The following is a 25,072-nucleotide window of genomic DNA, read 5'->3' as shown; positions in this document are numbered from 1 at the left end:
TGTTAAGGCCAGATCTTTGTTTCTTGCATTGTAAGTTTCTTTTCAGATTTTAGAAGAAAGAAGAGAAGAAACTATCTTAAAGATAATTGATGATAAATTGTTTCATATCAATGTTAGATTAAAATTTAAAATTACACTGCAAATGAGTAGGGCCTAACACTCAATCTAAAGCCAGAGTGGCAATGATTATTGTGTTGACCCTGAAGGAACATGAGATTCAACTTTATATCCAGGATTCATCATCCTACATTCTGTTACATTGCTCTTCAATAATAGATTTTTAAAAGGTGAAACTATCTGTCAGCATTTCCTTTTTAAAAATATTATACAGTTTCCTTTTATATTAAAGAATCTCTAAGACTACAATATATAACAGTGCTGTTCAGAACAGTTGTTGTTCTGATGATGTTATTGGTTATTCCCTACAAGTTATTGCTGCTCAGAACAATATTTTCTTATTTAGTTTAAATCTTAGTTGTTCAGTACCATTTTCAATGTATATAACTTAAAATAAAAATAAAAATGATTAAATTAGCCTCCAGCAATTCCTTTTGTGTTTATATTTAAGTGTGCAATATGAACAGGCTGGGAACATTGCTCTTAGATAAACATTGTGTTTGAGTGTTATTTTAGAAGATAAATTAGAACTAGTTGTTATCTGTTTAAAGTAGGGAAAGTAAGTAGTTGATGAATAGTTATATCATGTAAGATGTCAAGTGTTCAGTGTGCGTGCATAACATGTGCATGTTAATTTAAATACTTCCTGTTCTTGTTACAGAACACATGGTGACCTTCCACGCTCTTGAAACAGCTGATGTAAAAATGGCTAACATATGATTCAACAACAGTTTTGAATTTGATGTTTTAATCGATGAAATCAAATTTGTATGCTCTTGATTAGTCATTAGACTACACACCTCTAGTTTTTATTGATCAGGGTGGAGACGAAGTCACAGATTTGTCGAGGGGAGCCACAGCTCAAGACATCTAAGAACTCAATGATAAGAAATTTAAAACTTGGAGGCCATGCCTTCTTCTCCCCCTTAAAAACCCACTGGTTCAGACATATGATTTTGATGGTGAAAATGTTGCACTGTCTTTCATGAAAATGATAAATTTTCCTCTGAACTATAGAGATAGGACCAGGTCTTCTTTAGTTAAAATGACCTCATGTATTTCATCTTAAAGAGATATATTCTTTAAATATGCATTTTGTACTTGCTCTAGGTAAAATGTTACTGATGCATTTTGGGGCTTGGTTCAATCTTATTGTGTGCTTGCAGCTTGAATTTCATTACACTATTCACTTGTTTTTAGACTATCTCTTATCTGAATCTTTGTTTCAATACATTTTTCAGTTTATCAAAAATGAGTCATTTTGAATTCATCATTTATGAATACTTCGTGTTTATTAATGCATGCAAATCAAAATTTTGATAACAAAACAGAAGTCTGTACCTTATATTTTCAAACTGTTTTGTGTTCCGAATATTTCCAATATAAGTTTGATGTAATAATGAATGAATAAGTAAATATAATTAGTTGGTATTGTTAAGTAGTTAATAATCAATATTCATTTCTGTTTGATAAATGTATATATCATATGAATTTTTATTTATCAAATGTAAACTTGTTGAAAGGTTGTATGGTTGTTGTTAAAACTAAAGAATGAAGTTATATTTTTGTATTATAAGAGAGTAATTCAACATTTTGCATGTTAAATGATTTTTGGCTAATAAAATATAAACTTGTTGATTGTATTGAGATGTATCATTGTGATAAATAAAATCTCAATTCCTACCTTCATATCAGCTTCTCGAAGACTTCTCTGTGGAGAACTTCTCACATTCTCAACTGGTTCATAACTGCTAAAATCCGTTTCCAAAACAATGGAACATTTTCCATTCTGTTTATCCAAGAGTTCTTCATCGGAATATGATTCTTCCAACACCAAGGATGGACAACGCACAGCTCCTTCCGTTAATAATTTCAAATTTTTAGATTTTCCCTGTTTTTTGAGTCTACGAGGAACCACAACACCAGAAGGGGAAAATAAGTCACAGAGTAGACTGGAACTGAGTTGTTTATCAGGAGATTTGGACATGAATATTGCACTTTCAGGATGAGCTTTCTGAGGAGACAGAAGATTGGAGTCATCAGTATTGTGATTGTTGGTTGTACCAGCTGACATGTACACTATAGGGCTGGGTAGAATTTCTTCCTCTGTGCCTTGCCACTCATTCTGTCTAGAGGCAACTTTCTCACGCTCTAATATCTCATTGAAATCTGTCTTCAAGGTCACAGGGTCAGAAGTTTCATTATTATCAGAACGTGGCGCCTCTGATGTCACTGATACTTGATGCACTGGAATTTGCATATCGGCAACCACACATTTTTCTGGTGAAATTTCTTTTGAGATTTTGCTACTATGAATTTCAACACCATTATCAATACCATCTTGAATTTCAAAACCTGTTTTTACACTACCAGAAATAATTTTTGAACCAGAGTTTTTGATTTTATCCTGCATTTCATGATCACATGATTCTAATTTTTCAGTTGAATTTTGGTCTGATGCAGTTCTTGTCATACTACTATAAAGGATTTCAGGTTCCTTGATTTTGTTGGAATTAAAACTTGATTCTAAATGTGCAATTTTCTGTTTAAACTCCATATTTTTGTTTCCCACTTTGCCGTGAATCTGGTTCTTATCATTCATTAATGATTGAGGTGAATCATGGGTGAATATTTCTCCAGGTTTCTTGTTTACAGTTTTATCAAATTCCACCATTTTTTGTTGATAAGATTGCACTGGTTCCCTTGATGGCAGATTAGCAGAAATTTTTGAGATGGTCTCATATTTCAAGGTTGGTTCTTGATCATTAATTACAGCTGATATATCCAAATTTGATTCTTCTGTGCTGAGGACAATTTCAGGGGCACCTGTTTGTTTGGTGCCATTATCACAAGATGTATCTTTTAGTAGATTTTCACAAATGACTGTTTGATGATCTAAAGTAGAAGTGGTAGGTAACCAAACGTTGATAGGACTAGGTGAAATAGACCGAGCCCTCATTGGGGACCCACAGATTGATGGTGAAGATGACCCTTCTCGAGGAACATCGAGGTACTCCTTCTTCCAGATTCCTCCTTCTCCTTTCACCCACTGGTACTTCCTGTTTGCCAGCGGAGATGTCAGGGGTGATTCAGAGACTGGTGTTGTAAGTTTGCTGCTCAAATTCTTACGAAGTGACTGAACTTTATCCTTTCCTGGACTGGTGTTGGATTTAGTGTCTACGGCTGCTTCAACTTTGGACTCACTGACTTCTGGAGGTTTGCCACTATTGATGACTTGAGTGACTGTCTTCTTCCATAATGCTTTTGTAGCCTTAAATCTATTGACTCTGGCCATTTTAATTTCTGGATCATCCTCAGATTGTGGTGTCTCATCTCTGGGTTGCACGTTTACTTTTTCAGATAGTTCTGGGGCATCCAGAGAGGCTTTTGCAATGCTCTCAGAAGCAGCTACCTTTTTGTCTTCTGCTGATTTTTTCTGTTGTAAAGCTACCTCTGAAATGCCTTGGTTCACACAGTTTACTTCTAATGTCTTCTCCCCATCTGTAACCTTTTCAGTGACAATCTTGTGGGCTGGCTCCATACCAAAACTTTTATCCTCTGAAGACAATTTCTCCTCACTGAAAATCAGGCTCTCATCTGGTTCATTTTCAAAACTCTGATTCCTGCTGTCCGACTCTGAACTTTGTAGATCTTCTTCAGTAATTTTCAATTCCACATTACACAGTTGGTCATTGCCAATACTCTCTTCTGATGGTGTTGAAATATCACTTGGAAAATCTGTAATAATCTCAACTTCCTCTTGACTGGGTTTTCGGCTTCCATTTGCAGAAATTGAGGTTGTTTCAACTTCATATTTGTCAGACGGTTGCACATTTATTTCAGGATGAGTCTGTAGATTTGTACTTTTAGAATCAGACGGAATCTGGCTTTTTGACACAACATGAACCTCGATAGGCACGTTCCCCACTGGTTTTGGAAGGTTATCGTAATCACTGAGCACCATGGTAGGATTGACTGATGTCTCTACAGCTTCAGATGGCAGTGTGGTTAAATTGTCACAAGATTTATCTCCCACAGGAAATGGCCCTGGACCCATTTTCTGTTTGACAATCACAGTTGGTTTAGATTTTATTTGGCCAGTTGATTTGTTTACTAATGTTCGAGGAAGGGTGGTTGATTTGAAAGTATTGTTCACTTCACAAGCTAATGGTGATATTGGTCGTACAACTGCAGATTTTTTATCCAAAAGGTTTTTGTCACTTTGTTTTTGAACCACTCTTTTATAGTCACTTCCAGTACTTTTACTTTTAACCAAAGATGGCGTCTTCGGGATTAAACGTTCAGGTGTTTTGGTTTTCACAGTTTTTGATTTGGAATCTAACATAACATTTGCTTCAGTTTTATGTAAATTCACATTTCCTGCACTTGACATCTGGGTCATGTCTTTCTTCAAATTTGATTTTACCATCACTTCCTTAGCAACGCGTCTAAATCTGTTTTCGAGAGGAGGAGAGGAACAGCGTGCCTGAGCAAACTTTTCAGCAGATTGTCGAAGTTGTACTATTCTCTCGTTCACCTCCGGGCTGTTGAGGTTAGCTGTTGAACCATTTCGATTATTGGACATTTTTGAAGATTCAAATTTTGGCAGTTGAGCTTTTACACGATTCCAATTTGAAGCTGCACGAGGCGAGGATTTACCTGATGTTATTTTGATTGCCAAATAATTTGAATTTGTGTCTGATAAACTTTGACCTTCCTCCACAGTTTTCTCTGACGTCACAGAATCATTTAAATTAGTTTCTTCTGATATCCCTTCATCGTTACATGGCAGAAATTGTTTTTTATTCTCTCCACTGGTAGATAAGTCTGTAGGAGACTGCAGGCTGGAGATAAGAGAGGAATTCTGAAGCTTGTCAGTGTTATTGGTGTTGGTTAATTTTGAGATATCAGACATATTCAAATCACATTCTGCCTTATCATGCAATGAGGGGTTTTTATCATTAAACTCAACTTCTTTATTTAACTTGCCAAAAACTTCATCAGCACTAATTGGAAGAACTTTTCCGTCAGGGGAGACAATCTTTCCATCTTTGATATAAAATCTTGAGGATGTCTTGGTTTCTTTGTGACTTCGAGATGAACTGGATGATTGGCTCAAAATCTCACTCTTGGTCTCCTCAGCATTTTTAAGTTCCTCAGCCGGTGCCTGTGTAACTCTGATGGTATCTTTGATATGACTAGAAATGTGTGTATCACAATAACTCACTGTTAGTATGGATTTTGAGTCCCGAACAACCAATTTTGAGATTTTTTCTGACGTCTTTGAGGAATTCAGAGAAGTTTTTGAGCTATTCACGCAAAATACATTGTTTATTTGAGGCTGTATGGAAGTGCTTTCATCCATTTTTGAAATTTTTTCTTGAACTTTTGATTTGGAGATGGAAACAGTTTTGCCATTATTCACATTGTTGCCTTGTTCTGTTTGAAAAAATTTCTCTTTAGCACTCAAGATGGATGATTTAGTTTGGTTGTTGGAATTGTTTATGTTACTAACACTCTCTGAATTCTGACATCTTAATTGACTTCTGGAATTCGCACCATTATCAGAAAAAACACTTTCACCACTTTGCACGCCATTTAACATGTCAAGAGTACTCTGGTCCACCATTTTAGCGCTACTGCACCTAGCTCCTGAATGAAGAAATGAACCAATCAGGCTTTGAGCGGCTTCCCGCGCCTGAGAGTTCAAATCCTCTCTACTTGTGGTCATGGTGGGGCTGAATGAGGTACACACATTTGAAAAATGATCTACTTCCGATGATGTAGAAATTTCTTCCGAATCTTCAAAACTTCTATCCAAAGAATTATTACTGGCTCCATATTTGGAAATTAAAGTCACATGACCATTGTTGTCACTATTATAATTTTCACTGTGAATTGTTGGTTTAGTTTCTTTAACACTCAATACTTTTGATTCGCAAACTTTATTTTGGTCGTCTGCCAGTAACAGTTGAGATTCGCTTCCACAGTTTAACAAAGGACTATCAGAAATTACATCTTGTATTTCGACTGAATGATTGTGTAAATGTCTGTTGGTATCATTGGTCGGTATAAAAGTTGGAAGAAAAGTTTTATGAGTTTCAGCCTCCCCAAGTTTAACACTTGTCAGTTCTGAGTAATTATTTTCACAGCTAACTTTATGTTGGTTCTCGGTTTGTGTTACAAAGTTTACATGATCCGGGCTGACGGTGCCAGCTGTTCTAATACCATCGTGTACATTCTCCCTCGATACAAGATCACATAACTCTGATTTTTTTACATCAAAATGCCTCGATACTGTCTCTCCTGAATTTTCAACATGTTTATGTAATTTGGTATCCCTCTGATATAAAGTATAATGTAATTTATTTTGGCAATCCTCATGTAATTTGATGTTTTTGTCTTCAGGCACAGTTTGTTCTTTCACCTCATTATGAGACCTAGAATCATAAATATCCTCATTACAATTTTCACTAAATTCCACCTCAGAATGAGAATTAATCCCAATTTCAGAAAATGAATCATAAAAATTCTCTGCACTCTGATCCCTACTTGCAGTTAAACTTTGCACACAATCCTTAAAACTTTCTACTGACTCAAAACTGCTATTTCCTATTTGATTTGCACTTTCTTTTATGTCCTCACATGACTTAAAACTGCTATCTCCTGAGTCTTTTTCACCTTTCACATCTGAATTGACTAAACCTATTGAATGTGAAACACTTCCCTCACATGACTCACCCTTTGTCAAGGAATCATTTAAAGTCAAATTTAAGTTATTTTTGATATCCTTGAATACATTGGCAGGTTTAGAATAGTTTATCTGTGGTGAGCACAAGTTGTCTGTAGTTCTGCCTTCATCAAAAGGTTCCTGTGTATTCGGGAGTGTTTGAATCACTGTATTTATGAAGAAATTATCTTTTTTATCAACATTTCTTTCAGTGAGGGAAGTAGTCTTATCTTCAACACTCCAGTCTGATTTCAAACTTGTCTCAGGTTTCACAACATTTTCTAAATGAGCTGCACCTGGCTGGGCATTCAAGTCTACTGATAATCTTTCAGTATGTTTATCATAACAACTGTCAGAAAAGTCTATAGAATTATCAATGTGAGATTCAGACTGGTTGTTAGAGTCTGTTAATCTACCTTGCTGGAAGTTATCAGTTTTGGTACTAATGTTATAATTCACTTCATTAAACCTGGACGTACAAGGCTCATTAAACCTGGATGTACAAGACTCCAGTGGAACTTGGCCCAACTCTTTCAAACCCTGCTCAGCGCTTGTGGCTTCTCTTTGAACCAGTTTTTTATCATCACTATTAAATATTTCGTCTAGTTTATCATATTTTATTTCAATTCTGTGTCTATTTTGGTCACTGGTATAAAGATTTCTTTCATCTTGTGATTTGGGTTGGTCGGTAATAAACAGCTTATCTGCTAGAATATCATCACTAGAAACTATATCACTGATTCCAAGTTCTAAATGTTTATTTTCTGTATTAAATTCCAAAGTTTCATCACTTTTTGTAGAATTTTCACATGACAGTATAGTTACGTCCAAAATAGATTTTACAGTTTGAAAATCATACTTCTCCAGATTTGAGACAGAGTTCTTCTCAACACTTTCACAATTCCCTCTTTCTAATTCTCTGTTTTCATTTTGTAAATATGGGGTCAGGTTTCTTTCACATTCCACCTTTGACCTGAACTTTGACCTGGCGTCTGCTACAGCTTTTAGTCCAGAATTTTGAGAATCTGTTAAATGGTCACTATGGAAATACAGGTTATCACTTTGATTACTATGGTGATTTGTTCCAGATGTCTGCTTGCCTTCCACAGTGGCTGGTTTGACCAGGCAGGAAGTGTCCAGATTTTCCTGGTTAGACTTTAAGTGCTTTAAAGTGGATCCTTGAAATTGTGGAGAACTCTTGACATTTGAGACTGTTTCATTTTCATCACCATTTTCATTCATATTTGTACTCACCACAGAATTTGGTGAAGTTTTTATAAATTGTTTTGAACTTGAAACTTGAGATGACGATGATAAATCAGCCTGATGTTCACACAAACTTTCATCAGACGTTCCAGACTTAAAATCTATGTTTTCTCTCCATAAATCTGTCTGGTTGGTGTCTGATTTAAATTCACTGATTTTCACTTGTCTCACATTTTCTGACTCACTGCTAAATCCAGGGTTTAATACCTGATACTCTTTTTCAGAATTTAAATCTGTTTTGATAAAGTCACTGCACTCAGCTGGTAATCCACTTCGACTCTTTCCATCCACTGCTATATTTTTCAGGCTCTGGTGTTTGTCTAATCCCCTCTCAGTTGTCTGATTATCCTCACCCTCGTGAACATGATCTAATTTGGTTTCAAAACCCAGATTATCAATGTCTGAAGATGTTCTTTCATGCTGAATGGAACCACTCGTACCACTTGAATCTGATTTCGTGTTTTGGGTTAATTTCAATTGATGTTTCCATTCATCTTTTTTCTGAACTTTAGATTTCTTGGTATGAACACCTGGCGATATTGAAAGAGATTTTGAACCACTAGTTGCAACTTTTGATTTCTTCAATGTATCACTTTTAAATTTCTCCATAGTTTTATTTTGAACACTGGAATCATTCTCTGAATTCTCCAAAAGGCATTCATCACTTGCATTCAAATTGTTATCAGAAAGTTCACTGTTACACAAGGTTTGTCCCATTTTTATCTGTGTTTTATTTTTCGACAAATTGTCCCGACTAGTTTTAAAATTTCTGTCTGAATTAGGATTTAGTCCAGATTGATAGTTCTCATTATGTTGTTCAATCATATTCTCATTAAGCACCGTGTCCGTTATCTCACAACTCTGATAATTCTGATTAACTCTCGTTGATTTATTGTCTAGTTTCCGTGAATAATTACGTTTAGTTTCACTGGCCAATGTTATATCATTATTGGATGGTGAGTTTGATGTCACACTGGAATTAGACGAACTTGATGATCTCTTTGATAATATTGTTTTACTACTGTCACTTTTAATCACTTTGTCTTTTATTGGCGTCACACTGTTATTGAGTGCATCACTTTTTGATTTTTTATTATTGTTGAGAACATCATGTTTTGATGTCACATTACCAATGTCACTATTAGATGGTATGCCATTAACACTGCCATTATCCAAAGACACTGATATATCACTAGTTCGTACAGGTTTTCCATCGCTATTGTCAGTCGAGTTATCTGGTTTAACTATTGATAAATGTTCTAAATTAGAATTGAAGATTACTACTGTATCACTATCAGACCCTGATTTCGTTAAACTGTCTGACTGATTGCCCATTTTGTCAGATTTTGTCTTCAGCTGTGGTTTCAGATTCACTGTGGTCTTCTTCTTTTCCTTGCTGGCTTTCAGATTACTTTCAAATTTCTTGACTGCAATCACTTTCGTGGCAGCGACAGCAATCTTAGAGCGCACTTGAGATGTGGTTTTGGTTGGTTCTAAAGACCCAGTTTTTGATTTGGTTGTCAGGGTTTTTGAAGCTACATTTTTTGAAGTGATTTCTCGTCCAGCAGAAGGTTTTAGAGTCGACTTTCCAGTAGATGTTGTACCCTGATTGCTAACAGATTTAGCTGTTGTTTTAATGGTTTTAGTACTAGGTCTAGTTGGTAGTCGACTGGATGATGCTGAAGAAATGTGGGAAATATCAGACGCCTGGCTCTCAACTGAACTTTCTCTGAAAACATACAGGAACAACATAAAGATAAAATAAAACAAAAATGCCTAAAACTATTTGGTAAGAGCAATTATGCAAGATGGTAAATAATGACATACGAGGCAAATTAAGGCTAAAGAAGGGACACCCTTAACACAACAGGCAAGTTGTCAGAATGAACATTAATCTAAAAATATATTCATAAAGCAGCCTAAACATACACTCTCCCCAACCACCTTATAGTCTTCCATTCTACCACTTCCAATTTCTACCAATCAACCCCTTATCCAAGATAGATATTTTTTGGAGATCATCAATTTGCAGCCACAGGGTTAAATTTTAATAATTTCAACTCACCTTGTAAAAGTTTCCTCTGATTGGACAGTGGTCCTTGTTTTAGTAGCAGTAATTTTCAGGTTTCCCTGTCTAGCTGGTAGGCGACTGGTAGACACAGATGATATATGGGAGATATCAGAGGCTTGGCTTTCGACTGAACTTTCTCTGGGAAAAAAATGAAAATTTATAGATCCTGTTTCATCACTGATATTTTTTTGGATATAGGAAATTATTTTGCTCACAAAGAATAAATTATAAATCTGCATCTGACAAAACCTGAGATAGAAATATGAAACAAAGAAGGAAAATATTGTTTTAACTGTTTCAGACCATTCACAATCTATCTGATAAAAATAAGAAAGATCAAATTTGTGCGAAGTTTTTTTCACCATAAAAAAGGGTATGTTCCTCCAGCCCCGTCGCAAGGAATGAATTGGTGCTGGGGATTAGATTTTGAATTACAGGCCAAGAGATCTCATTTCTGACAATTTTGAGGTGCCAAAACGTACCAAAATCTATATCTTTTTGATTTTGTACAGAGACACTGTAAATGAATCAATCTCTGCTGAACTCAAGGAGGTTTTGCTGGGGCTTAATTCTCACTTGCTGGGGCCCAGCCCACAAAGACCCCACCCTAATGACGAGGCTGTGTTCCTTAGACATGTTGAAAGCTTTTGTAAGCTCTGTATGCTTCAATCAAGGATCATATTGTCATTGGTTGGTGGGCTGCTTGATAAACTAAATTCATTTTATTCCCTTTTTATGCCCACATGACATAACTATCACTCATTTATAATTTGTAAATTATGTTCTGCTGTGTTTATTTAAGGTCGTATTAAACACATACCGTAAATTTCTCTCCTCTAATTTTCCAGTTTTAGTCTTAGAAGTGACTTTTGTGGTCTTAACTGTCTTTGATGTGGTTTTATGAGAAACAGCAACTCCTGCAATACGTGGTCTAGTTGGTAGTTGACTAGTAGATACAGATGAAACATGAGAAATATCAGATGCCTGGCTCTCTACTGAACTTTCCCTGAAACAAATTCTCAAACCATTTCAGATACTTATAAAAAAACAAAAATGTAAAATTGGACTTGAAAATGTTCATATCAAATATATCTATCCTTAACACATCATGACAATATAAATAGAGAATCATTTCCCGAATATAAAATATTGCCTTCTAAAACTACTTACCTTGGGTTATTTACTTCAGTTCCTTTCACTTCAGCTTTGCTCTTAGCAATCTTTTTAGTATTTGAAGTTGTTTTACTGGACCCTTTAGTTCCCTTCATTCCATGTTTGGTTTGCAGTCTGCTGGTAGAAGCTGATGAGATTTGAGAAATATCTGATACTTGGCTCTCCACAGAACTCTCTCTGAAATAGAATAATACAAACATGGTGAAATATTTCCTTAGACCACAAATATCCCTTTCACTAAGGGACAATACATATCCTGATTTTTCAATAACACACTTAAACTTTCACTAAAAATTCATTATACTAACTAAAGCCTACGCAATTGGATACACAATCTTAACAGGACATGAAAGAGGCAGTTAATTCTCTGACAATTTCACTGAAAAAATCTCTAGAAAATACACATCCTATGCTTGAAATTTACCGCACATTATATCAAGGACACATAGATGACATTAGGTTTGAACTATCTTAAAGTTGATCTACTAGTTTGACTTCACCAAAAATTGAAAAATTATGTTTACTCTAGTCTTCTTTTAGTCACACATTACTAATATAGTCAGAAGTCATATCTATTTGCTAATTTATCACATTAGTTAATGCAACATTCAAAAATTGTATCCCATAGGCCTATAAATTCTTTCTTTAAGTTTCTAAAAAAATTTTATAGGTGCTTTTAAAAATGTAACCTTTAACTTTGTATGGTGTGTGTAAATAACTTTCTGCCCTTGCAGTAAGATGTTAACATTCTCCGTGACTACTATCAGTGCAAAAATCAGGAGTCCAATGGGAATTATTAAAGATACATGTATTACATGTGTCCTTGATACACAAACAATGCTTGGAAAAATTTTAATACATCTTTTGATTTTATTGAAAATCTGATAAATTAATTTACCAGCTAGGAGACTAGGGGGCAAATTCAATCAGCCTGATTGATATACATCTTGGTATTTAATTACAGTAAAATATACACTACATGTCAGCTGGTAGAGTATTACAGAGTTAAATATCATACTGTCATTTATACTGTATCATCTCTAGGTGATTTATAGCATTCCCCAATATTTTTAGGACTTAATATTTTTTTAGAAAATGTTTGTCACATTAAAATAATGTGTTAAGAGAATAAGGAAATATTTAATACAAGTATAGGAAATATAAACGGCGTTTTCGTATCCGGTCGGCTCAGCAGGTAACAAGTGCTCCGATCGAGTTTTTCAAGGACAAATTTTGAAGTGATGTTTTACTGTATACTCTAAACTAAAAACCATTCCCAATAATCAACTGCTTAAAAATAAAATAAATATTGGTTTCCAGCAGTACAAGACATACTTTATAGGCTAGCTCATCCCATCAAATCACCTAATATCACTATACCACTGAGTAAGTCACCATAACAACTATTTAGGAGATTCCACATGGCTATAATGTAATTCATTGTGTCATCGTGGCATAATTTTAGGATGTCCACATAGAAAATTTAATTGGATAACAATTGATGCAAACGTTGATAATAATGCATTGGATTGAACTATCATGCATAAGCAGAGAGCTTAAAATATTAATCCTACTCATGGATAGACTTGATCAAGGCTAAATCTTTCTGTGTCGTGTTTGCATGACATATCAACATGTACGTTACATTATAAAGTTAAAGTATCACCTATGTGTCTAGCTCTACTACTGGTAATCATTAGTTACCTGATATCAAACGAATGTTTAATTACATAACATACAGGTGTGACCTGTTCTAAACTAGAACTAGACAAGATGGCTTAGTTTTAGAATATTTAAAGATGGGTTCCCTTATTTTCATTTATCAAAATGAAAATGCTGATACTGATATCAATAGAAAGGTGTTGTAATGACATGGAAAAATACCAGTTTGTCTCACATGTCCATAATTAATTCATAATTAGCCAAATTAGAAGAGAATTACCAGCAGAATTCCAATGAGTGACCGATCAAGGAAGGTCAAAATCTTTTTTTATTTATCCAGACTGTACATTCTTGGATATTTATGATTGGTTAAAACTCTTAATTATTTGAAATAAGAACATAATGATATGATTAAGAATACATGATAATTCATTAGAAAGACCAATTAATCAAATTGTTTGCTTAATTTGACACTAAAAAAATAAGGAAACCCATCTTTAAGATGTTTAATCTCTCTACAGGTTGATGAGTTGACTCAATTGCAGAGTTACATCAAGTTTATGCATTGGGTATTAGCAAGTATCAGTAATTCAAATTAAAAAAATTTTTCCCAAGATTGATTTAATTTCTGAGCATTCTGAGCTAATTTTCACAATTTCAGATGTATTAAGGCTAATAAAAAAAGGGAAATGGTGCTACTAGTACTAACTATTTGAACCCCCCGAAATAACAGCTAGGCAATACATTGGTAGAAATGAACTTTTCATATGATGTTTCAATATTATTCGTTCCCTAAAGAAAAACAAAATTTAAGACTCAAAGTATATTTAAATCTAAGTGTCTTACCTTTCAGAGTAAGTAGGCATCCTAGCAGATTTAGGTTTCTTGGCTCCATTTTGTTTCACACTAGTTTTAGAAGCAACTTTATTTTCCGTTGTCTTTTTGTTTGGTGTGGATGTTGTAGGAACAGACTTTCCCAAACGTGGAATAGATTTGGATGACTTGCCACTCGTAGAAACTGATGAAATTGAAGAAATATCGGAAGCGAACGAGAGCTGACTTTCCACAGAACTTTCACGAGTTGATGACGGAGTGTAGGAATCCTCTGATGTTTTCACAATTTTTGCTCCCTTGCTTTTAGAAATTGGAATCTGCCTAGATGACTTGGACTCAGTTCTGGAACTTTTGGATGTTGAACTGAAGGATGGGAAGGATGTATCTGAATTTGTGGACATTCTGTCATCCTCAATTGAATTTTCCCTCGATGTTCTACTCAGGGAAGATTTGGGTCTAGTTCCATCCATTTTTGCACTTGTGGTCCATGATGACAGCTTACTGCTAATTTCCGATCTCAATGAAGCTTCCGAATTTCTGGAAATCCGATCATCCTCCACAGAATTTTCTCTGGTTGAACATTGAGAAGAAGATCTTGAGTCACAAATTGTTACTGATTTGATCTTTTCTGGATTTTTGGCTGTTTTGGTCATTGGAATTCGAGATCCACTGGAATTTCCATCGGCATTTGCTGACAGTTTTAAATTTTTCTTGGTCTTTGATTGTTCCATAGGTGCTTTCTTGTTCCCTTTAGGTGAACTGGGATTTGAATTTGTTCGAGGTGTTGGTGACTCTGGATGAGATGTCTTGGTTGGTGACGTTTTTGAGTCTTTTGGACACTCTGGTAAAATCTGCACATCAGATGGTCTTTTTGGTTGTCTATGTTGCTTTGGTGATGAGGGCTGTCTTGAAGGTGAAGTAAGTTTTCTCCTTTTATCTGCCATATCTGGTGACGCACTTTTAGCTCTGCGTTGAATTTCCGGACTTTTCTTGTCATAAATTGGTAATCCACGAGACAATCTTTCCAATTTTGTCATCAGAGTTAATTCCTCATGCCCCCTTTCATCCACTGAAACAGACTTCTTCAAAATTTGTTGTTCTTTCCTAGCATGTTTCGGACTGGTCTCTGACCTCCTGGCATGTCTTGGACTGGTGATGTTCCTTCTGATATGAGTTGGGCTGGAATCCCATCTTTTAGTTGATTTGGGACTACTGTCTATAGATTTCTGTGTCGATTTTTTCTTCTTTTTCTCTGCTATTGTTATCCCTTCGTCATTGTCTGCTAGTTTATTGTTGAATGACTCAGCTCTGATATCAGACGATTGGATTTCTCCTTGGTGACCCCTTGGTGATAACCCTTCTATTAGGTCATCGTTACCTTGAAAACCATTGAAACCGTCGTCTGCTTTCTTTAATTCCACACCAGCTGCTTGTTCTTGAAGAGTTGCCTCCCTTGTTCTATCTATCATTTGTCTGTTGGTTTCACTGTTTGAATTTTGACCTTTGAGAGAGGTGATTTTATTGGTTGAATGGTCACCTGAGATGCCCTGTGTGGATTGCAGACCCCCTGAATTGAGAGCCTGGTTCCTATTATCATTAGCCATTTTTCTCTGGTCAGAATTTCCTGTTAATTGATCCACCAGACCATGTTTGTTTCCTTTACTATTTGATACATTATTTACTCCCATATGGTGTTCTGCAACTCTATTGTCTGAATGTAAACCATCTTGACCACTCTTAAGAATTCCTTGACTTTTATCCACTAATTTCATGACTCCATTTTCACAAACTAGTAAACTATCATCATCCAAATTACTGTCAATATCACTTAAAATTTTCTCGAATTTTGTTTTCAAATTGTCTGAATATTTTATATCACCAATTTCGTGTTTTGTTTTGGATTTTCTCTTCACTGTGTTTACATTTTTTGAGTTGTCCTGGTTACGTGTTTTGTCAATTCGTTCATAATCCTCTACACATGCCTCACTGTTTTTAATTCTTTTATTTTCTGAATTTAAATTTACACGTTCACTAGTATTTGCATTCTTTTTATCATAGTACTGAGATTTATCACTTCGGTTATTTTCATCCGAACACAAAACACGTGAAGATCTATTCAAAACACTCATATTATCTTCGAGAGAATTATGTTTTGTTGATAAAAACTGTTCGATTTTAGACTCACTATCAGTTTGAGAAAGTTCAGTAGGAAATGTTAATAAACCAAGTTGGCTTTTAGTCAACTCTTCCTTTTCTGTTTCAACAGGTGAAGTTTCCGTTTTATATTCCTCAGTTTCACTCCAGTCTTTATTATTATATAGGCCTACAGTCTTACCTTCAGTTTCATTAATAAATCCTTCCTTATTTCTCAGCCTTTTTTTCTCAATATTCTTTTTAGGTATACTCCCTGTTACACTCTTATTAACATGTAAATCATTTGAAACTATTTCAGTATTTTCCTCATTATTCATAAACTTGTTATTAAATACCTCATGTTTATTGTTACTCGACATTGAAAGAGATTCGGTAAAACCCTTTTGTATATTAGATTGCACTGAAAATATCTTGTCTTTATTCAAATCCTTGTTATCACACAAATCACTTTTAGAAGGCTTACTCTTTATTTTCTGCCCAAATGAACATTGTTTTTCTTTATCTTCAAAATAATCTGAATTTCTTTTTGATTGAATTTTACGCGGAGATGTTAATTTGGAATGAATATTTTCACTTACATGAGATTTTGATAAATGTCCGTGAATTGTTCGGTTCGGAGACTCGCTGTTGTCTCGACTTCTGCTTCCCTTTTTAATTGGAATTCGAGACGGAGACACAATGACATGATCCACTTTCAATACATCGATTTCAGAACTGGTTTTTGATGCACTTGAATAGTTCGTCTGGTTTACTTTGAAAGTTACAACATCTCCAATCGATTCACAGGCCTGTGAGAAAACAACTTCTTTTTCTACTAAATGTTTGTTCTTATCACTTTTAACACTGATTACATTTTTTTCACCTTCAACATGCAGTTTTAATGAACTTGACGACTCTATAGAGATGTTATTTTCATTTAAAGAAATATTTAAGTGTTTGATCACATCACAATTTTCCAATAAACCATTTTTTTCACCTGGTTTGGAATCACTTTTAGCAATTTGTCTTTTAGGAAGCTTTGTTCCTTTAGCTTTATTGTTCACTCTCAGAGTTTTGTTTGATTCTGAACACTTTTTAGAAGAAGCTTTCACTTTCTTCTGTAATCTATCTTTCACGTTTTCTGTTTCGACACTCTCAGCCTTCCTCAAGGTAGATTTATTATAACATTCTGTTGAAACTTCATCTTTTATTTCTCCCTTCTTTTCCTTCTTAGTTTGGTCTACCTTTTCATTCCTTCTTTCTGCTTTCTCTCTATCCTGCAAAAAGAAACTATTATAAGAAGAAAAATGTTAATAAGAGGTTATGAAAGAATTTTATCCTATCTCTAAAAGGCATGATATAATTTGATTCCATGGCAATTGCTTTTGTTAGTCAGCTCTTTGATATCTACCATCCCAAAAGACAGGACATAAGTACCAGAAAATTGTCCAGAAAAGACAGAGTAAGATGTCAGAAAGAGTATAGGTAGAATTTAGAAATCATTAGCACCACGGCCAGTGCATTTGCAAACATGTCTCAAATTGCCAAGATACATAAACACATTGTAAGACTACAGCTACACATCCTTGTACATTTTACACAAATTAGAAATCATGTCTCATCCTACATATCACCCAATGAGATATCACACATCCTAATCCCCATTAGCTATTTTATTCCTGAAAGTTTTCAAGATTATTAAACTATTTTAACAGAGAACTAAAATTAATAAATCAATAACAGAACGTTGGACTGATAAGTTTAAGCTCCAGATGTTTGTAATTTCCGTCTCTTTAGAACTAAATATATCATAATCCTAGCTTCTCTTTACCCACTGCACAAATCAGCTAGCTGCCTGCGAAATTCACTATTACTAGTTCCTCCTGAATGCATCAATTACCCCTCCTTACAATACTAACAGCTACTATTTTCAACAAGGCTGGTATAATATGCCCATATATCCCTTCATATTCCTGACTTTCAGAACTATAAGATATGTGTCCATATGTCCATATTGCTCCTTGAATCTCCAAATGCAAAAGATATTACAGATACCATGAATTAAAATAAATTGCCTATAATATATCCTTTTTTGCAAAAGTGATTTCAATATACATTATTTACCCTTGTTTCATATCAGTTAAATGGCAGGGGTAAGCCTACAATTAAATCATATATCATGTTATGCCCTGTGTTAAACCATGAGGCAAGTCCAAACAACAATTTATTGAATATATACCAATATTCATTGATTAGGAAGTCTAGTACCTAGGGCATTTTACACCAAATCTACCTGGCTCCAAAACGGGTGCCAAAAATTTGACATATTCGCTGATTCTGATTTCTTGTCAAAATGGTTATGTAAGATTCATCATGAATTATCAGCCTGGCAGCAAACAGTTTTTACAATATTTTGGCATAAATTTGGATTGTTTTGACTTGGAATGCCTTACAACTTGTCATAATTTTTTCAACATAGAAAATTAAGAAACTATAATTTCTACTCACTTTTGTTTGTCGAGAGAAAATTTTTGGTTGTTTGGCTTCCACTTTCAGATGGTAATCTTCTTGTTCATTGCTGAAAGCACCTGGTAAAGTTGTTACGTCATCATTCTGTGAGGCACGCGCAATCAGTGTCATATTACCAATATCAGTACTTTCACTTTTGGTACCACTAGATGTAATTGCCGTCTGCTTGTATACAGTTATTTTAGAAGTTGCGGGCTTGGTTTTCGTTTCTAATGACTCCCCTGATAATTGATTGCCATTCAGTTTATCATCTCCGATTCCTTCTCCAGTTTTTATTCCTCCATTTCGCGGTATTTTAGAAGTCATTAACAGGTTTTTGGAACTGGCACCGTGCTGGTTTGTTGTCTTTGAAAAGTTTATAGTCTGCAATTGATTGGCAGGGGTGTTAGTAGCTTCACATTTGTCATTCTTACTCTCACGGGATGGCATTCTTTCCTTTGTCGCTTGTTTTTCCTTACATTTTCGTTCCATGCCTGGTATCTGGGTAACGCACGTGCCGTCAATCTTGTTCCCGCCATTTATTTGGGCGCGAATGTCATGACCTTGAACAGATGAGTTTGATTTAGTCGGAACTTTAGAGACTGTGTTGGTATTTTTCAAGAGCGACTTTAGCGATGCTTTATTAATTGGTTTAGCAATTTTTGATTTTGATTTCGACCTGGGGTCAGACGAAGCTGACGTTTTGGAATGAGAAAACTCTTGATTTGGAACGTGAATGTCACTAGCACGTGAAGATGCAGCCTGGTTCGAAATTATCAATCCACTTGAAGAAATATTAGACTCGTTTTCTTTCACAATTTTAACACGATGACCGGTTTTTATTTCACTTTCACGCGAATTTGAATATTTATCGATAACTGAATGTTCGTCTGCTACAAATCCTTCACGATTCTCTCGAGTGATGTCGAATTCAATTGAATCGTCAGAAAAATCCAAGTTTGTTTGTTCAGGGACGTTCTTAACCACTACATTCCTCTCTCGTTCGAGGTCATTATTATCGCGCACTACGTTACACAACGGCGATAATTGCTCTCCAAAATTAACATTTTTATCACGATGCACGCCCTTTACAAAATTCCCGCCATTGTTAAACACAATCACAGAACTTTGCTCACTGACACATTTTTCATCACCGCCAAAATGTTCTCTTAATTGGTTGTCCCTAATATTTTTGTTGTCGCTAATTCCTCGCGTGCCACCAACACACGTGTTGTAATTCGTTTGTATTATTTTGTCGTCTGCTACAAGTGGTTTCTGTGGAGTCACGCGGGAGGGAATGCCGGTTGGAATACGTCGTCTGCTAGGGTTAATTTTCGATTTCTGGGTGTCGTTTCTGTCTTGTATATTAACCACGTGTGCGACTTCCTTTAGGTCAGGTATCGAGGAAGTTGTGAAACGTTGACAATCTGGTGATGAAGTGGTTAAATCATCAATGTCCCCACCATTTTGGGTTCGTTTCCGGTCGTCAGTCTTTATCGGTTTATTATTGACTAAGAGTGTAGGGGCTTGAAAGGATGTGACCTGACCCGTATCGTTATTACCGTGAGATTTAGATAAAGAGGTTGTAATAAGTCCTAATCCTTGTTTGCCAATTTTACACGGTGAAGTATCTGTATTCAGGCTTGAGTGAGATTTATGGTGTTTGCTTTCACTATCAGATAAGGTTTTATCGTTTTGTCCCTCTGGCGTCTTACTACCATAATCCATTAAGGGATCTTGTTGGTTTATTTTCGGGATTAAACACCTGTTAGAGGACTTTGCCTTTGAAGACGACATCTTGGGCGTGGGAGACGAGCTCTTGGTAGACTTGGGAATGCCACACTTTGCAGTGGTTTGTTTCATTTCAGAAGATGGATCTGCTTTGGATTGCACATCCCTCGACGACGTCTGGACTCCTTTTGTGGTGCCATTAAATGACTTCGCCTTTTCTTTACATGCAAGTCTAGACTGTGCAGGTGTCTTTCCATTTGCTGGGATTTTGGTTGTATTACCAGACGCGTCTTTGCACGGACTGCCGTTCCGTTTGGTTGGTGAAACCCTTCTAGGTGGTTTAGAATCCTTACCTTGAGTATTTTCTGTGGATTCCATTTTGGGATAATAGATTATTTTAGGTCCAGGTATATCCTTTGGAAGACATATTTGTTCACTGACACAGTTACCCTTATGGGTAGCTCCTCCCCTCACAGCACAAGAGGACGAAGATGCAGTCGCACATTTCTTGGAACGTTTTTTAAGGAATCCTTGTAACCCTTCTCCAGCCTCGACATAGCTCTTTTTCGAAAATATCGGTCTTTCATTATTCACAGTATTGATAGAATTTCCCGAATTTTCTCCGGTGCCAGTTTTCTCAGACTGGCTTGACACGTTTACGGAATGACTTGACGCACCGGCATACCGAACTCCGTCTTGTTTTAACGGTAAGTAATCCACTTCCTCCAAACTATCCTGATCCGACGAACTTGAATACTCGTACATATGATTATCCACAAATCCAACGTAATTGATTTTTAATGCCGAGGCTGGTGTGATGTTGGTTTTTCCATATTGTGAATGTCCAGCCATAGAGATATCATGTCTGGGCTGTGGAACATTCGTTTCTGACAGAAGTTCGTCAATCTCCGGAGATTCCCGAATATCCTGCGATTCTGATCGATCTGGCTTCAGTTGACTCGTGATCGCCGTTTTGTCTTCGCTCCGTTCAATATCACCGTCCTTGGTAAATATATGGTGGATGTTCTTGCCAAGATTAAACGATACCGTTTTTGGCAGTCCGGAATCCTTAGTAACGTAAGGTTTTTGTCCGTGGGTAAAAGACGAACTTTTCTTTAAAATAGTCCGAACAGGTGGTTCACTAATGCTACACACAGAGTCTAAACTTTTCTTTAAAATCCCTTTAACTTGTCCAGCATCACTGTCTAAATGAGGGTTGGAATAATACGAACCAATTTCTATGTTACTAAATGATACACATTTCTTTAGATTCGATTGTTTCTGAGAATTTTGTTGATTTTGGCTGGAATTCAGAGTAGGAATAAAATCTGAATTGTTACAAGTAGTTGAAATATATCCGATATTAAAACTGTTACTTTTCGCGAGTTTGATAACACTAGTCTGCACTTGGCACCTTGTAGATCCACCTTCACAGTTTTCCAGATTAGACAATTCACTAAGTATAATTTTATCAGCAGATTGCGGAGGTGTTTTATCGTTAACGCTTATCTCAGAACAAGTTGTTTCGATACGCTTGGAATTTAGTGTTACTGTGGGTACATTATTGATATGCGTTTTGCCACTGTCACCGGGTTTGTTATTTGCTTTTGATTTCCCATTTTGGTGGTGCGCGTTATAACCAAATGACCTTTGAACAGTCTTTGTTGATTTTTCAGACCCATTGCTATGTCTATCTGGCGCACTGTCCGAGGATACAGTTTCTGGTGTTTTGTGAGTTTTTAAGTTGTTTGCGAATCCGAACTTATTGATAGTGAGTTTATTATTTACTGTAGCTTTTGACGATGGTCGCTTCGGTGAAGAAGGTGTGGCTTCCAGTTGCTGTTTTCCAGATTGTCTGAAAGAACCTTGCGGTGTAATTGTTCCGCTCGTGGGTTTCGCAGGGATTTTGGATATTCCGGGTTTGGTTATGGAGACTTTCTTTTGGATGACAGGGCTTGGTTCCAGTTCAGCCTGTTTTGCTACTGGAATGGCCTTTCTGATGATAGGACCTTCATCTATGGTAGCTGTTGATTGATTGGGATTCTGACAACTGGAATCATTGTGTTGAGCACCCAACTGATTGGAAAGTGGTTGGGTTGTGATAGTTGCTTCAGGTTTCTTGATAGTTTTTGGTGAAGTGACTACCTTGGTCTCCAAAGACCGTACATAAAGATCTTTCCTACTCCGTGGTGATTCTGGTGGATCTTCTTGGAAACACTTGCTGGGTTTTTCTTCCGTTAATTTCGAGTCGACCACTTGTTGAAAATTTCGTTTAAATAATTTAGTTTTTAAGAAACCACCCAGGCCTGTTTTTTGTCCAGTTTTCTGGTTTTCTTTCACTGACGCTAATGGCGTTAAAGACTCTACTCTATTACCGGGCTCCTTAGATTTCAAATTAACATTCTCCTTGCCAGTTATGTGATGAATTGGTCGCTTCAAGAGGCCATTTTCTGTCTGAAAATCGGGAGATAATTGGTCTAATGAATCTTTTAATTGGTCTGTATTTTCCCTCGAACTCGATCGAAGTCTGGTGGCAAATTCTAAAACTTTGCTTTTTTTCACTGCCTTGATTGGGATGCGGTTTTTCTTCAATATCCTTTGATCTTCCATTTTAATGAGTATTAATTAATAGATGATATAATGAGATGGCACGGTCGCTTCAGATAATAACAAATGCTGTATTAAAATGAATATTTACACTAAAATCTAAAGTTGGTATGATGATTTTCTGAATTATTTCACTTTCGGATGATTTTGATTCTGTTGCTTCAGTTTTCTGCTTTCGCTCATTCCGTTTCTATACCGTCCATCTCTCATTCGAATCTTGAACTCGAATCTAATTTTCTTTGAGTTTATTTAGCTGAACCTGAAACGATAATATAGAGTACCAAATTGAACATTATGTTATGCCATGTTATAAGTAGGAAATGAAACGGATTTATACCTACTTTTTGCATCTGGGTGGACTAATCCTAGACAACTTTGTAAACGAATCTAATCTTTAGGACAAACCATCGGAAACTGAATTAAATGTTGTCTGATAAACAGGTTTTAACAGATAAATAATCACACAAATCAATTTCTTTGTTAAAATTCTATTATCGATATTTGATTAGAATTCCAAACGTTAAAATGTGATAATTGATAAATAATGTGGTAATGTAATAGCATTGGAATTTGAAAAGCAACGAAAACAACATGGAATGGTTTGAATATTTCATCTGCATTAATTACAAAATATAAAAAAGGTAATAGAAAAAACCTTATTAAAAATGTACACCTTAACATTTTAACTTACATTTTCATTAACAAGTCTCAAACTTGACACGTTGAGTGATTAATATTAGAAGCTGGAAATTTGAATGATAGATATAAAAATTAATTAATATCAGCGTAGAAACATGATTCATCACAGTTAAATGACTCGATAGACTATTAATCATCTTTTAACTTTTACAAAACATGTGACAAATATCGATCGAAAAACAATTTATGAGTACGATATATAGACACAGCTTTATTGAACAACAATCACTGGTTAAAGTTTTATGCAACGTTTCGACGTGTTTCCCCCGTCGTCCTCAGTCCTGGCGTCGAAACGTTGTATAAAACTTTAACCAGTGATTGTTGTTCTATAAAGCTGTGTCTATATATCGTATTCACAATTGCTAATTGTCATTTAAAGACTTAATTTATGAGAATATATGTTAAAATTTAATATAAACATTAAAATAAAAAGAAAACTTGGTTTGTATCGAGGGAAATGAATGACGCTTTTCAAATGTCAGCAATATTTACTTTTTAAAGCTAAATTTAAAATTTAATTTGTATTAAGTGTAATCGATCTTTTAGATCTAAGCTAAATGATACTTCATATTTAAATACATTATTTTGAATTTAGATTGAAATTACTGTATTCGGGGCATTCAATCTATTTATCTAAATATTGACTTTCAAATTTGAGCAATATTTCTAAAGGTTTATTTGAAATGTAACTGAAAGCTATTTTTTAAAATTTAAATTGATAAAAACTTATTTATATTGAGGGCATTCAATTTATTTTTTACATTTACATTTAAGATATTCAAAAGTTTAAAGCAACATTTTGGAAAATAGAAAGTTGGAAGCAGAATTTTTATTTTCTTAAGTCTGCTTATGTGTTTTAAGGATACAGTACGTATAATTTCTATTTGCATCATTAACCAAGTTCGTTCATTCACCCATCAACAAATAAAGGCAAGGTAAAGGCAGTGGAATATAGTCTCACTAATGGAACTTAAGAATATAAATGAGGATGGCAATATTGTTAGCAATAATTCGTGATATATTTTAAGTTTTCTCTACGGGATTATTCGTGGCGCCATACACTACATCAAGAGAGAAATAATATTATTCAACTTTCTTGTTTTATCACTAGGAGATATTTACTGTGTATTTATCTAATAAAGTGTCTGTAAGTATAATGAAATAAGATGAATTGCTGCAAGTGGATGGTTCAAGTAGATGAAAAAGAAATGAATAACGAAATTAGTTTTAAGAGTCAGATTCGCCATTTTCAAGCGATTGATTGAGCTCTTAAACATATTAAAATCGTTTGCAGAAGAAATAGAAATGGACGCATGATTCCTTCAAAATACCTCAAACTAGGGATTTTACTTTCTATATATGTCTTGTGTATATATTTTATAAAGTTAAAAAGATGAGTCGCGGATATGTCTGTATTTAAAGGTATTTCGCCGGTGAGCTATGAACAGTATTACTGATTAGCTTAGCTAACAAGTTCTGAGACTTAAAGTACAAACGGATGGCGAAATGTTCCTTTAAAATCGATTTAAGAGCATTATAGG

The 25,072-nt window shown here is 35.3% G+C and overlaps 2 protein-coding genes across 2 annotated transcripts in view; both read right to left on the bottom strand.

Annotated features, from left to right (window-relative positions):
* The window catches only part of LOTGIDRAFT_174150 (hypothetical protein), a gene marked incomplete at both ends in the record, with an annotated part of 25,815 nt that extends 14,258 nt beyond the window's left edge, over positions 1–11,557 (bottom strand). Inside the window, 4 exons of the mRNA XM_009052476.1 lie at positions 1,802–9,842; positions 10,179–10,433; positions 11,005–11,190; positions 11,355–11,557. Of these exons, the coding sequence (XP_009050724.1) occupies positions 1,802–9,842; positions 10,179–10,433; positions 11,005–11,190; positions 11,355–11,557 (8,685 nt within the window). The remainder of the gene's footprint in view (positions 1–1,801; positions 9,843–10,178; positions 10,434–11,004; positions 11,191–11,354) is intronic.
* Positions 11,558–13,861: 2,304 nt separating this feature from the next.
* On the bottom strand, positions 13,862–22,835 carry LOTGIDRAFT_174149 (hypothetical protein; the record flags this gene model as incomplete). Its single annotated transcript, XM_009052475.1, has 2 exons — positions 13,862–17,263; positions 18,495–22,835. 2 exons carry the CDS (start codon positions 22,833–22,835, stop codon positions 13,862–13,864), a joined length of 7,743 nt encoding a protein of 2,580 aa, XP_009050723.1.
* Positions 22,836–25,072: the final 2,237 nt, after the last annotated feature.

This window comes from Lottia gigantea, assembly GCF_000327385.1.
Source record: "Lottia gigantea unplaced genomic scaffold LOTGIsca_183, whole genome shotgun sequence".
In the NCBI taxonomy this organism is placed as follows: domain Eukaryota; kingdom Metazoa; phylum Mollusca; class Gastropoda; family Lottiidae; genus Lottia; species Lottia gigantea.
The sequence above is the reverse complement of the archived record's forward strand: the minus strand, read 5'-3'. Positions and strand labels throughout refer to the sequence as shown.